This window comes from Rhopalosiphum padi, chromosome 1 (genome assembly GCF_020882245.1).
Source record: "Rhopalosiphum padi isolate XX-2018 chromosome 1, ASM2088224v1, whole genome shotgun sequence".
Taxonomy (NCBI): domain Eukaryota; kingdom Metazoa; phylum Arthropoda; class Insecta; order Hemiptera; family Aphididae; genus Rhopalosiphum; species Rhopalosiphum padi.
The window spans coordinates 22,816,850-22,830,340 of NC_083597.1; the positions used below are offsets into that span (position 1 = coordinate 22,816,850).

Below are 13,491 nucleotides of genomic sequence, written 5' to 3' on the forward strand. Positions count from 1 at the left end.
ATTATAACAGTTTTACAAAAAAATAAAATTGTGACGTGGGGTTAAAATTTAACGAATTATGTCACAGAATAATAAGTTGTGGTATAACTGTATTTTAGCACAAGATAATACATTATCATCTTCTATTTAATCGTTATCAACATTTATCTTAGCGGGATTTTATAATAATGTTTTTAAAATGTCACAAAAAAATAATAATAAATATTTTACTTATGATGGTGAAGTTGATTCAATTGTGTGATCTGGATATTTATTATCTAAAAAGTTACAACTTCCAAAATATAAACAGCTGAGAAACAGCAACTTGCTGTTAAAAAATATTTTAAATTGTTGTGGAAGTGTAGAACTTACAGTAATTAGTTCTTAATTAAATTATTAATTGTTTTTGCTTTTTACTATGAAAGGATAAAATACAGTACAATGTACATTTAATACATTTTTGATAACCATTAAAATGTGATAATTTGTTGTGACAGATATAAGCGATTTATCTTTAACATGTTTGAACTTGAAGATTTTGATTTAGATGATGAAGTAAATCTATTTTATATATTATAAAAATTATAGTTGTGATTAAAATTGAATATAAAGCGAATATAAATTTATACATGGTCAGTCTGGCGAGGGCTGGGATTCCTGCCTGGGCCCTTGCCCTATTATAGTTCCTGGGCCCTTGTACTGTGTTACCCCAAAATACAGTATAAAATTATTGGGCCTCATAAAATAATTCCTGCTTGGGCCCTCAGGTACCCAGGCCGATCCTACATTTATACATTTATATTTGATTATATTTATATATAATGTGTAGAATATATTTTATTTTAATTTATTATATGGTCCTATTGACATTTAACGTTACACATTTGTGATTACAATAATGTTTAAAATAATAATAATAGACAATTACAATAACTTAAAATATAGAGATTACTCATAATTATATCAGGCAGTTAATATTTATTACAACACTTACATTAAGAAATAACTTATTAGTATCTAATTTTTTTAGGTATTTCTTAATACTCAGATGCCAACTGACATTAATAGATCACCAATAATATCATCAAATTCAAATCCTGTTACTTCAAATTTTGAAGACGATGATGAAGTATAGTAACTTATTTTCGATATAATTATTTTGTATTTACATACTATATTTATTTTTCAGATATTTCTTAATGTATCAAATTCAGTTTTTGAATTGGAATCTTCACATTCTGAAAATATTGAATTAAAAATTAAAAATACAACAAAAGAACAAAAAAAGAATAATGATGTAAGTTTATATTATATTTATATGGCATACGCTATTAGTACTAAGATAAAAATGTCAATATATTTTGTTTTTAATACTTCATATAACTACAGTAAATCAATATTAATTTAGTTAGAACCTCAAAACTAAAAGAAAAATTAAAGTTTTTCTATTTAAAAAATAAAAATGATATCATATTTATTGATTCTATTTATTTTCAAGATTTTGCAAAATATGCTTAAAACCCAATCCAAACCAGAAATTACAAAATCACTCAATGAAAGTCAGCCAAATAATATTAAATTAAATTTTGATGATGATTTTGATTCTGACGACGAAGTAATATATTAATATATTAAATATATAGTTGGTAGTATGCATTTAAATTATTTATTTTTAAATTACTTTTGTTTCAGGCTTTTTTCAACACATCCAGTATAATAGAAGGTGCTATGAGTCCATCAAATTACAATGACTGTAGAGCTAAATTTGATTTAAATGATGATCGTAATGAGGTTTTTTTCTATGAAAACATTATTATTATATTTTTTAATTAATTGATATTTAAATCATATTTATCATAATATTATTATCCTTAAATTATATTTCATAAATCCATATTTATTAAATATGAAATACAATTCTCTATATTGCTTATTTCAGGTTTCAATTGTCGACTCTGGAAATGATCAGTTTAAGTCTTCAGACATAAAAAGTAAATTTAAAAAATCTTAAATTGATGTATACAATTTTTAATAATTTAACATGATAAATATTCATCTTATTTGTTGACTTGCATTTATTATAAATCCTAATATATGTTATATTGAACTGTACAACTTCTGTTTTCAGATTCTAATAAATCAAATTGCAATGGTAATCTTAATACAACTATTACTAGTGTAAAAATAATGACTCCAAAATGTACTTCTAGAAAATTTCCTGGACCGGCTGGTCTACTTTCAGAAAACGTAAATACTTTATAGTTTTATTTATAATTTAAAACTGTTAATCATATTTTAGTTATTTATTTAAAATATATAGTTTTCTTTTATCTTATTTCCAGGAAGAACTATATTCTGAAGATCCTTCAAACTTGGAATCTTTGGATATGTCAGTTAACGTTAATGAACACGATAGCAAAGAAGAAGTAATTTCCTTTATTCTATTTTAATGACAGTTAAATTTAAATTATTTGGACACTTACTCATAACATTTTATATATAATATATTACATTTCATGTTTTATTAATTTTGGTTTGTATTAATGATTTTTACTTAGAATTTGTGCACTCAAGCAAATGATTTATCTTTTTCTTCATCACCATACCAACAATTTCTATCAGATTTTTTCACCGTCGATGTTGATGCTTTGTTAGATAAATTTAATGTGGCATGGATAAAGCAGAAACTTCTTCCCCACACTGCATCGGGTCGTTTTTTCACAGATAAAATACCATTTTTTGTTTCTGTTTTAAAAGAAATTGATTGTTTATCACCAGATCCAACAGTTCTACTTGCTGACAAAACAGGAAATATCAGAGGAACAATTCATAGAGCTGTTTGGAACCAATTTAGCAGTCAATTGAAACTAGGGGCTGTTTTAGTATTAACCAATGTTGGCGTATCATGTCAAAAAATACTTAAAGGATTTACACTTAATATTACTAGTGATCATTTAGTTGCCATTTACAGTTATTCTTCTGGTATGAATGACATTGATAAACTATATTAAGAAATATTAATATACTAATTTGAAATAATGATTTATGAAATTTTAGAGGATGTTCAAAGAGTAATTATTACTCGAACAACAGATATGACAAATTATGAAATTGTCAATAGAGCCAAGCAATGGAATGCATATAATGTGGAAGCTTTAAATAAAAATTCTAATTCACTAATTATTAAGAACCGGACCAATATGCTTAATAATTTAAAATCGCCAAGCATTTTGACCGATCATAGTTCTTTACCATCAAATGCTAACTACCAAATCACAAATAATACTCCTGGCCAATCAACAACTATTAAAAAAGTTTTTAAACCAAAAACCCCTGTAGTTCATAATCTATTCAAAAATGTTCCTAGTGTTTCTAGTAATTTTCCAGAAGAACCACCAACCAAACGAATAAGAAATGAATTAAAAAATGAAGATCAATGTTCAAATAATGATATCTCTATTATTCAAAATATTTTTGAAGGAATCGATGAAGATGAAATGTTTAATGATTTTTGTTGTTGAGGTGCTTTTTGAACAGCAAATCTATTTTATTTCAAAGGTGCTTTAATTAATTTAATTCAATTGTAGTTTGTAAAATTTTTTTTTTATTTGTAATTAAATCTAATTGTTAGCGAGAACAGTTTATATCCACTGTTGATTTTATTATAGGCTGCATTATTCTTTATGTCTACAGATAACATCTTTGTTAAATGATTTTTTACCTTTATAAAACAATATTAAATAAAATTATGATTGAAAGTAATTTAAATTGTTTCAATTTTACTATTTTTTTTTAAGATTCTTAGATTTACTGTGTTTTTAAGATTTTGTACACCATTTAAAAGTTTAATTGATAGTAAGCATGTTAATTTTTATATTTTCTTAGTTACAAATTTTTTTATCGTTTTCTTATAGCTTTAACAGTTAAGCAAATTAGGCAGTACCTAATTAATTACTTTTTCCAAATTTAATATATATATATTATAATGATTGTGTGTTGATTTTAGAGAGGTAATTGTCTAATACTTGGTTTCTGTGTTACGTCCAGATTTTACAGACTACATGAGTTTTAGGTTCATTATACTTAATTTTAATTATTACTAGGATAGGTTTAACTTATATTTTGAACATTTTATTAACATCCTTTGGTAATTTGTGGAGCTGCGTACATAATTATTCATTGCATGGCACTTAAGCAATTGTAATTAAAATAGTTCACTTTAAGTTTATATTAATTGTTTACTATAGGTTGTATTAATGTCGAGTGATATTTAAAAAGAAAGTACAGTAGAATTATCCGATTATCTCAATTATCCATCCCCCGATTAACCGTCAGGCCACACTTGCACAGACTACTTATGCGTTGCAGTAAATAATAATATATATAATCTGAAACTTTCTGGCAATATCTACTAGATATGAGATAGGTACATATGTATATATATATTTTATGGGTGAGATAAAAACAGTTAATTGTGATAGTGATTGCATTTTGTTTTTGAAAAGTCAGTTAGTTATATATTATACGTGTGTTCGTTCGCGTTTTAAGTCTCTTTGTGTGCAAATATTTTAAGTATATCATAATTACTAAAAAATAATTTAAAAAAATGCTCGCTTAACCATATTTTCGATTATCCGTCAAAGCTCTGGTCCCGAGGCTGACGGTTAATCGAGGTTCTACTGTATGATTTTGTAAAATCATGATGCCTTCCATAAATACTGTACATGTAAGTTTAATAGTTATGTTTCAGATCTAAAGATTTTTAGTGATGTAACACTTTTATGTGCCAAAACACTAAAACTATAAAGATATCTATTGATTTTAAAAACCTAAACCACCTTTTTTTTTAAATTATCAAAATAATTTCAATTCTATGGGACTAAGCTTCAATGTAGGTAAATGCCAATCTATGTCTTTTGCCCGTATTAGAAATATTATTCACTACACGTACTTGATAAACGAGTCAAGCATTAATATTGTTACTATGAAGAAAGACTTGGGTATTTTTTTATGTCCTAATCTCGATTTTCATTACCATATTGAGGCTGTTTGCTGTCGTGCATTAAAGATGTTCGGCTTTGTTATAAGCACTTCAAAAGAATTTAGGCTCTCTAGTTCTCTCAAAGCTTTATATTGCTCCCTTGTACGGCCTCTTTTAGAATATTCTTCCATTCTGTGGGATCCTTTTACGGCAGCAGACTCTTCTTGCATTGAGAGGGTCCAGAGGCGTTTTTGTTCTTCGGCGTCATTTATTTTGCAAATCCACTACATGATTATTGGCCAGTGATGAATAAACTTGGACTCTTGTCCCTAGCAGATAGAAGAGTTGTTGCTAACTTGGTATTTTTGCATAAGCTGATTGACGGACGTGTGGATGCTCCCTCTCTGCTTTCTCTAATTAATTTTAAAGTTCCCTCTCGCTTAATAAGGTCTAATTCTCCCTTTGTTGTTCCTTTCCACAGCACCAACTATGGTAGAAATAATCCAATCCAATGTATGATGCGCATTTGTAACGAGCACCTATGCTTCTCTTAGAAAGTTTTATTTTTATTTTTTAGTACTTAATCTGTTATTACTTATTAGTTATTACTGTTTTTACCTTTGTTTAATTTTTGTTTTATTTTTATTTGTATATAATCGCCGTATTGTTTAGCGTTTACCTATTTATTGTTATAATATTCTTATTCATTACTAATTGTGTTGTACTATTGGGCTCATAGCGCGTTCATACATATAAATACATAAATACATAATTGATTGGGATAGAAAGAGGTGACAATTATGCGAAAGCAAACTTGAAAAAATTAATTCGTAGACATATAAAGATTTATGTCCCTCGATTAAGCACTATAACTTTGATTGGAATATTTAATTTTATTGCTAAATTGCGCTGAAACTACATAACGGAATCAATAGGAATGACAGCCTCCGTAAAATATATATATTTTGAAGTAATAATTTAATTATTCTCCCTTAAAATATATATAATGTTTTAAATTTTAAATAATATTTACCTTCAGTAAATTAAAAACAATAATATATAATAATACATATTAATATAATATTAAACAATTTATATTGGATAAAATTATTACCTACTAAATAAAAAATTATAAAACAACAGAGCTAATTTATAGTAATGAATATAATTTAAGTAATTAATTATAACAATAAATTAAGCATTCTTACAATAAGAAGCTTTTATTGTTATAGAACAAATATTGGTGTGTTTTGAATTTAAAATAATTTAAGAGCATGATAAATAAAATAAAAAACCAATATTTTAAAGTTTAAATTAATTTTAAACCATGATAAAATGCTAAAACTATAGCAGAGCATAAAATCAGTTCTAAAATGTATTAAGACTATTGTTGATATATTTTCGGTAGTAATATTTAAGAACCCTAGGGTTTTTGTTACCGTACAGCTGCCGTCTCAATTTATCTGACAACAACTGTATACATATAATAAATAGTAATGTATTTATTTTTAACAATATTTATTAAAACATGTACAGTTTACTAAGTATATTTGTGACGCACCCTTACAAACTTATACTTACATAAATATCTGATATATTGATTTTACAAATTGAAATCTAAAATAAACGTCTTAGTAACAGTTATAAAAAAATATAATTAATTCTTAAATTCATCTTATACAAAAAAAATTAATCCAATATTAATAAATACATTCTGCAGTATATGAAAAGAATGCGATATTTTTTCCACTTTCAGAATTAACCATAAGCAAGACTAGTTTATCAATACCAGGTAAATTATTGAATAAAAACTCCAATAAATCGAAATATTGTAACTGAGCATACATACATTTAAACTATATATATAGTATTATTAAAATATTATATTCAATTACCCTTGATAACACTGATTTATAATTGTATACTGTTACAAATTAGGTATCTGAACATGAGATTTATAAAATCTAATTAATATATTATCACAATAAAACAATAATAATAATAATAAATACAATATTATATAATATATTAGCAAATATAAATTATTCAGAAAAAATTAGATTATATTTATTTTATATTGCAATTTTTTTATAAAAAAGAAAATTGTTATGTTTTTGGAGGGTAATGGTTTAACAATTTATGTTTAATGCTCAAGTATCATAACAAAATAAATTTTTAAATATTTGAATATTTTATTCATGTTCAAATTTGATATTGTGGTAACTTAATGGCAATTTTTCGTCTAAGTATGCATGTATGTGTCAGTGTAGTAATGACATATACTAAAATCACCTGCCATAGGTCATCATTGAAATACAGAAACCAATCTATAACTAATAATACTAAGAACAGTGCCCACCCTTTCTTCCATCTATACATTTGCTTGTGGGTAAGAACATACATTTGAGATAATCGGAAGAGAATACTACAAAAGTGAAGCCAACCAGTATCCAGTGAGTCATCTTCCTGAAACAGTATACCAGTTAATTTTTAATAATATTAAATTTAAAACTATAGTAAGTTTTACATTAAATTCGTCTCGATTAGAGCACGCAGGATGACAGTTACTACTCAAATCAATGGTTCATAAATGTATAACAGTAAATAATAGTTCTGTAAATATAATAATTTTATCATGATAATTCCCACCTTTTATAAACCCTATCATGAGTAATACTGACAAAAAACCGCCTCCCAGCGTATTGTATGTAGATCAAAATTAAAAAGTCTAAGTATTGGTTTTATTATTATTTTCTATTTGAAATGTAATTAGTTGTATAGTTATATACAAAGTGCTGTTTACACTTTATAAACCATCATTATTATTAAAAATATTACACACCTCAGTTGTCCAACTCCTCCATGTATCCATTACTACGACAATACTATGAATAATTAAACATATAGTAAAAATTAAAGATGTTTTGTCAATAAAAGATAAAGGTTCTAAAGTAGGCAGTGGTCCAACTGAAAAAAAATCAGAATAATAAAAATGATGTTAATAAAAAAATTTTTTTATAAGTCCCAAATATTTATAAAAGTATGTATTTAGTAATGATAAACCTAATCAACAATATTATAAGCGCATTACAAATTAGAGTATATAAGTAAAACTTTTTGAAATTATTAGTGTACCAAACACAGTTTCTACACAAAATTGATGGATATTTTCTATACATAAACTGTTATTATATTTATATACTCTAATTCTATTAAAAATAAAATGTTTAATTGCGTAATTCAAATATAATAAATATATATTGTAAATAACAAACTATATTATTTTTATTTCTAAGTATTCTATTACACCTAAACAGATCTAAATTTATTATCAGACTTAAATATTAATTTGAAATTTACCTCGAACAGTCGGAGGAATAACTTGTGGTGTATGAATATTATTCTTGGAATTTTCTTCAACAATAAATACTTCTTGAGGTGGATCTAATGTGATATCACGAGTAATTTCAGCTAAATTTATTCTGGATGTCAGTTGTTGAGGTTTATTATACATTTGTTGAATAGGATGTATTGTAGTATCTAAATGATATAAATACATAGTGTAAGAATATGATTTAATGTAAATACAGTGGAACCTCAATCAATAAATCAAAATTCAAATGCAGTTTTTTCAACTTATCTAAATTTTTAAGTTATCAACTTTTCAGGAAAAAATATTCATAACTCAAAAAGTCCAAGTTATCTAGAGTTTTTATTTTGAGTAACCGAGATTTTCGTAAGGGAATGGCATTTATTTTGACTTATCAAGGCTTTTAACTTATCGAGGTTACACTGTGTATTAATAAACCATGCACTTGGTCGGTACTCAGTACCAATAGGCAATATACTATTTTTAAATTAAACTATATATTAATATCTTAGTTAGTTTTTATAGTTAAAAGAACTTTTTTTTTTTTTAGTGTAGTCAAAGAAAATGATTTTTAATCACAAAACTATATTCATACATAAGAAAATTTAACCTGACTTATAATTTTAATTTTGATATTTAAAGAATTTTTTTATGTGTGGACCATAGAAATTAAAAAACATTATAATTTATAGTAAGAAGGATTATTGGGACTACTTAATTCAAATATTATATAATGCACAATAATTATTATACAAGGTGATTCTTTTATCATTGTACACACATTGTTTTAAAAAGTATTCATGTTTTTGAAAACATTTTTTTTACATAGTTTCAAGTAGTTAAAAAACAACGTTTATATTAAAAAATTATATTTTTAATATTTTTTATCCTTATAGTTTATAAGTTTTTACTTTTTTGAATGACAACATAGTTTTAACTTCATATTCCAAAGCAGAATGATTTTATGAGTATTTTGATACATAAAAATCAAATTTAGGGTGAGTAGTTTATGAGTTATACGTATTTAAAGTTTAGACAAGTGGAGTAGTGGACGAACATTTTGCGGGGTAACCCCGTACCACTCCAATCCGCACATCAAACTTTAAATACTTATAAGTTATAACTCATAAACTATTCGCTCTAAATTTGATTTTAATGTATCAAAATACTCAGAAAATTATTGTGCTTTGAATATGAAATTAAAACTATGTTGTCATTCAAAAAAGTAAAAAACTTAAAAAAAATATAAGGATAAAAAATATTTAAAAATATAATTTTTTAATAACAATGGTGTTTTCTTAACAGTTTGAAACTATGTAAAAAAATGTTTTCAAAAACATGAATACTTTTTGAAATAATGAGTGTACAATGTCCAATGATAAAAGAATCACCTTGTATACTTGAATCTATTTAGCTGAACACAATATTCGTATACATGGATAATATTCTAAGTTTCTAAAATATTCTTAATAATGACAATATAATATAACTGACTTTTCAATACTAAGGATTACTTACAATATTTTATATTTTTAAAAATGCAGAATTTTTAATTTTTTAATGTTAGTAATTTGTGGATACATGTTATGATGTTTGCAAATTTGGGAAAGTATTTTTTAAGTTTGTGAGATTAAAATGGCAACTTAAATACATTAACTGTGTGTAAAAAAAATTAGATGGATTAGATCAAAAACTGTTGTTTTTTTTTAATAATAAACCCAGTCAAAATTTGAATTCAATTTTTATTGTATACTTGCATTTTTAAGGTATTTGATTGTATGTTTATAGACTTTTTCTACATTTTTAGATACATAAAAAATGTTGAAACATAAAATATTTTAAACATATTACCAAATTCAATAAGATTGTAGGGCCTCAAAGCTTGTTCAACTTTGAAACGGTCATATTTTTTTGTAAACTCTCCAGCTAGTTCTTCTAAAAAGCTGTAGGCTAAAACTTGAGGATATGAAGGAATGCACATGGCCATGCAAATTATATTTAAACATGGTAAAAAGCTAAAACAAAAAAAATTAAAAAGGTAAGTATTATAATATTTAAAATTGTTAATTTATTACCTAATTAGTTATAGCTCATTACTATTATAAAAAATAAAATAGTCAATGTGATTTAATATGCATAAATACAATTCTTCCTTAAAATAACATCACACAATCAAAGTGGAAGATTTTAGCTGTTTTAAAAATATAATTTGTATTTTACACATCCTTAAAATAAAAATGTTTTGCACAAATTATAAAAATTAATTTTTCTGCTTGATAATCAGATAATAATATAAAAAAGCAAATTTAAAATTTAATGAAAAGTAGATACAAAAGTATCTTGTGTTTTACTTTGTGAAAAATACTTATCTATTATGCATTTATATTTTTTTACTTAAACTTTGTAATACTATTAATTTTTAAAAATAGGTAGTATATTAAAGACATTAATTAGAAAAACATATAAGTGTACATAATCTATTTGTTAAAATATTTAAAAAGGGCTTTACAAATTTTTAATTTGAAAGTTATCAAGTGAATTGTTTATATTTATAAAATATATTAGATAAAGATTTGATCCCTGGGCTATAGACACTGACCATTATCCTTTAAACTTAAATTTCAATAACTCTATTTACTATTGTAATTGTTTAAAAAACAGAAGTTTATATCCTACTATCAACCCACCATTAGTTTTTTCTCTCTGGCCGAAGCACAACAAAAAATCAGTTTTTTTTATGTTTTTCAGCAATGTTAGATAAAAATCAATTTTTACAAATTTTATAATATATATACTATATTTAATATCAAAACCATAAAAAAAACTGATTTTTTGTTGTGCTAAATTTTAGTCTTTATATTGTCTTAGAACAATTTAAAATTCATTTAAGTTTAAATAAAAGACAAATTCATAAAGTTGAATTAAAAGTCAAATAATAATAAAATTAAAACCAATAAGTTAAACATTACAAAATATTATCCTCAATAATTTTTGTGATAAGTCAACTACTCAAAAATCATAAAAAAATAAACAATTTTAAAAGATTCCATTTTGTTTTTTACATAGGTCTAGGCGAGGAAACAAATGTTGTGTTGACATTCTTCTAAATGGTATAAAAAATTTTAAGTATTTGAAAATTCCAAATATCAGATTTTGAATAACTCCATTATTAAAGAAAAAATATAATAATACATTCATAATATAAAAAAAAAATTAGACATTAAAAGATTAATTCAATCAATCAAAACAAAAACCCGAATATATTGTTGAATATTTAATATTATTATTTTTATAGTAATAAAAATCATGGGCATAACTTGGGGGGTTACTGCCCACACGACCAACTGAACTATGCCATTAGTTAATTAGTCAATTTTATTATTGTTTGGTGTAAGACTTATGGTATATATTATGGTGGTAAAATATAAAAATGGTTGTAAAAATGATAAAACAGTTTTATTATAAAAATTGCATTTAAATAAGATTATGAAAATGTGTAGAGATTTGCAAAAATTATTTTTGCACCCACGTGAAGAGTCCAAGTTATGCTTATGAAGAAAATAATAAATAGATAGTTGTGGATATTTTACCCACAGTCATTAATCAGTAAATATTTAAGCATTAAATTTAGTTAATATTTTAAATACATATTTAAGACAATAATATTTATAAACCTAGATATGCTTATTTTTGATTGAGTCATTCAAATATTTAAAAAAATATATACATACTAGTAAATCTTGTCATTGGTGCGAAGGAAACATTTGTTTTTGGGCATATCATTTTTCTTTAAAACATTCTTTACAATCTTGTTAATTAATTTCAAGTCAATGGCACTCTCGCCATTACTACAATGGTAATTGGTAGTGGACGTCAGTGGTAGGAGGTCCCGGCTTCTTAAAATTAAAGCATATAAAATCATATCCCAAAGTTGACACACTACCGGTTTCACGCTTAAAACGAGTGCATTATTAATTGACAACAGAAATTTGTATTACTATAGGTATATATTTTAACGGTTAGATTGAGCACTATAATTCAAAACAAAAAAGTATTAACTAATAACTAATAATTAATAACATTTGGCAAGTATTGTAGAATTTATATTTTATATTTGTATACTCAATGGTAATAAATAATAACTAATTTGCTTATAATAATATCTATACTACTAGGTACTTTAATATAGGTATGCACTATGCACTATGCAGTAGCAGTATTAGTATTATTAATTTGTTATAGTTTTCGTGGCTATTATCAGTACCTAATCTTATCAAAATGATAACATTTCACCGACTCAGTTCTACCACGCCCGTCTCTAAAACACAATAATATCAAAGAGCAACCATAATACTTGATTTAAGAAGGATTTCAAGCTGAGAGAAGAAAAGCTATTTAATTTATGGGCCAAATAATATATAAAAATATATTTATATATACTTATCATGAAGGATTTTGAATTTAAATCGACATTTAGTTCCTTAGAATTTGGAATTAAAATGTGCATACAGGTTATAAACAAAAATCATACTAAATCACGAAAATATCTTTAATCGTGTACAAAATCGTACTTATATACGGCTATACATAGTTATGTATAAATAAATAATATGTCCTATAGAAAATCATAATAAACAACAATTCCAGTTAAAAGCAATATATAATATATACATTGAAATTACTGTGATTACGGTAAACAGTAAGCACCTACCTATTCAGTAGGTACTAAGTATAATTTTTTTAATGTTATAAAACTATTTATTATACCTACTTGTAAATTATAAAACAGAATGTAAATTATTAATAATTCATAAATATTATTTATTTATACCTATTTATTTGTTAATGTATAATATGCAACTACAGTGGCGTTATTTAGACCACGCAGCAAATAGGGTGAGGCTTAGCCCCCCTAGAATTGCTATAGCCCCCCCCCCCACCAAAAAAAATAACTAATGATTTAATTACATAATACATTAGAAATCCAGTACACAACTTACTGAGATACAGCCCCCCAAATGTCAAACACTATTTGCGCCTATGCTACGCAAGGTAAATATTTGCGTATTTAAAATTCAATATTGAAGTTATTTGGCCCACTTTATAAATTGATTGGCCAAATATAATTGATAGTAGCCTGCTCTATACGCCATGCTTAAAA

General features: G+C 24.9%; 2 protein-coding genes across 2 annotated transcripts; one reads left to right on the forward strand and one right to left on the reverse strand.

Annotated features, from left to right (window-relative positions):
- The first annotated feature begins 169 nt into the window (after window positions 1-169).
- Window positions 170-3,747, forward strand: LOC132918014 (uncharacterized). Its single transcript, XM_060979066.1, has 10 exons — window positions 170-534; window positions 1,010-1,108; window positions 1,169-1,276; window positions 1,478-1,594; window positions 1,672-1,770; window positions 1,919-1,970; window positions 2,108-2,226; window positions 2,322-2,405; window positions 2,538-2,961; window positions 3,037-3,747. The coding sequence occupies exons 1-10, from the start codon at window positions 499-501 to the stop codon at window positions 3,498-3,500; spliced, it is 1,602 nt and encodes a 533-aa protein (XP_060835049.1). The 5' UTR covers window positions 170-498; the 3' UTR covers window positions 3,501-3,747.
- A 2,691-nt stretch (window positions 3,748-6,438) lies between these two features.
- Window positions 6,439-12,550, reverse strand: LOC132917767 (vesicle-trafficking protein SEC22a-like). The gene is made up of 5 exons (XM_060978656.1): window positions 12,062-12,550; window positions 10,182-10,345; window positions 8,321-8,500; window positions 7,803-7,927; window positions 6,439-7,426 (listed from the first exon to the last, which is right to left on the reverse strand). The coding sequence occupies exons 1-5, from the start codon at window positions 12,250-12,252 to the stop codon at window positions 7,163-7,165; spliced, it is 924 nt and encodes a 307-aa protein (XP_060834639.1). The 5' UTR covers window positions 12,253-12,550; the 3' UTR covers window positions 6,439-7,162.
- Between the last annotated feature and the right edge of the window lie 941 nt (window positions 12,551-13,491).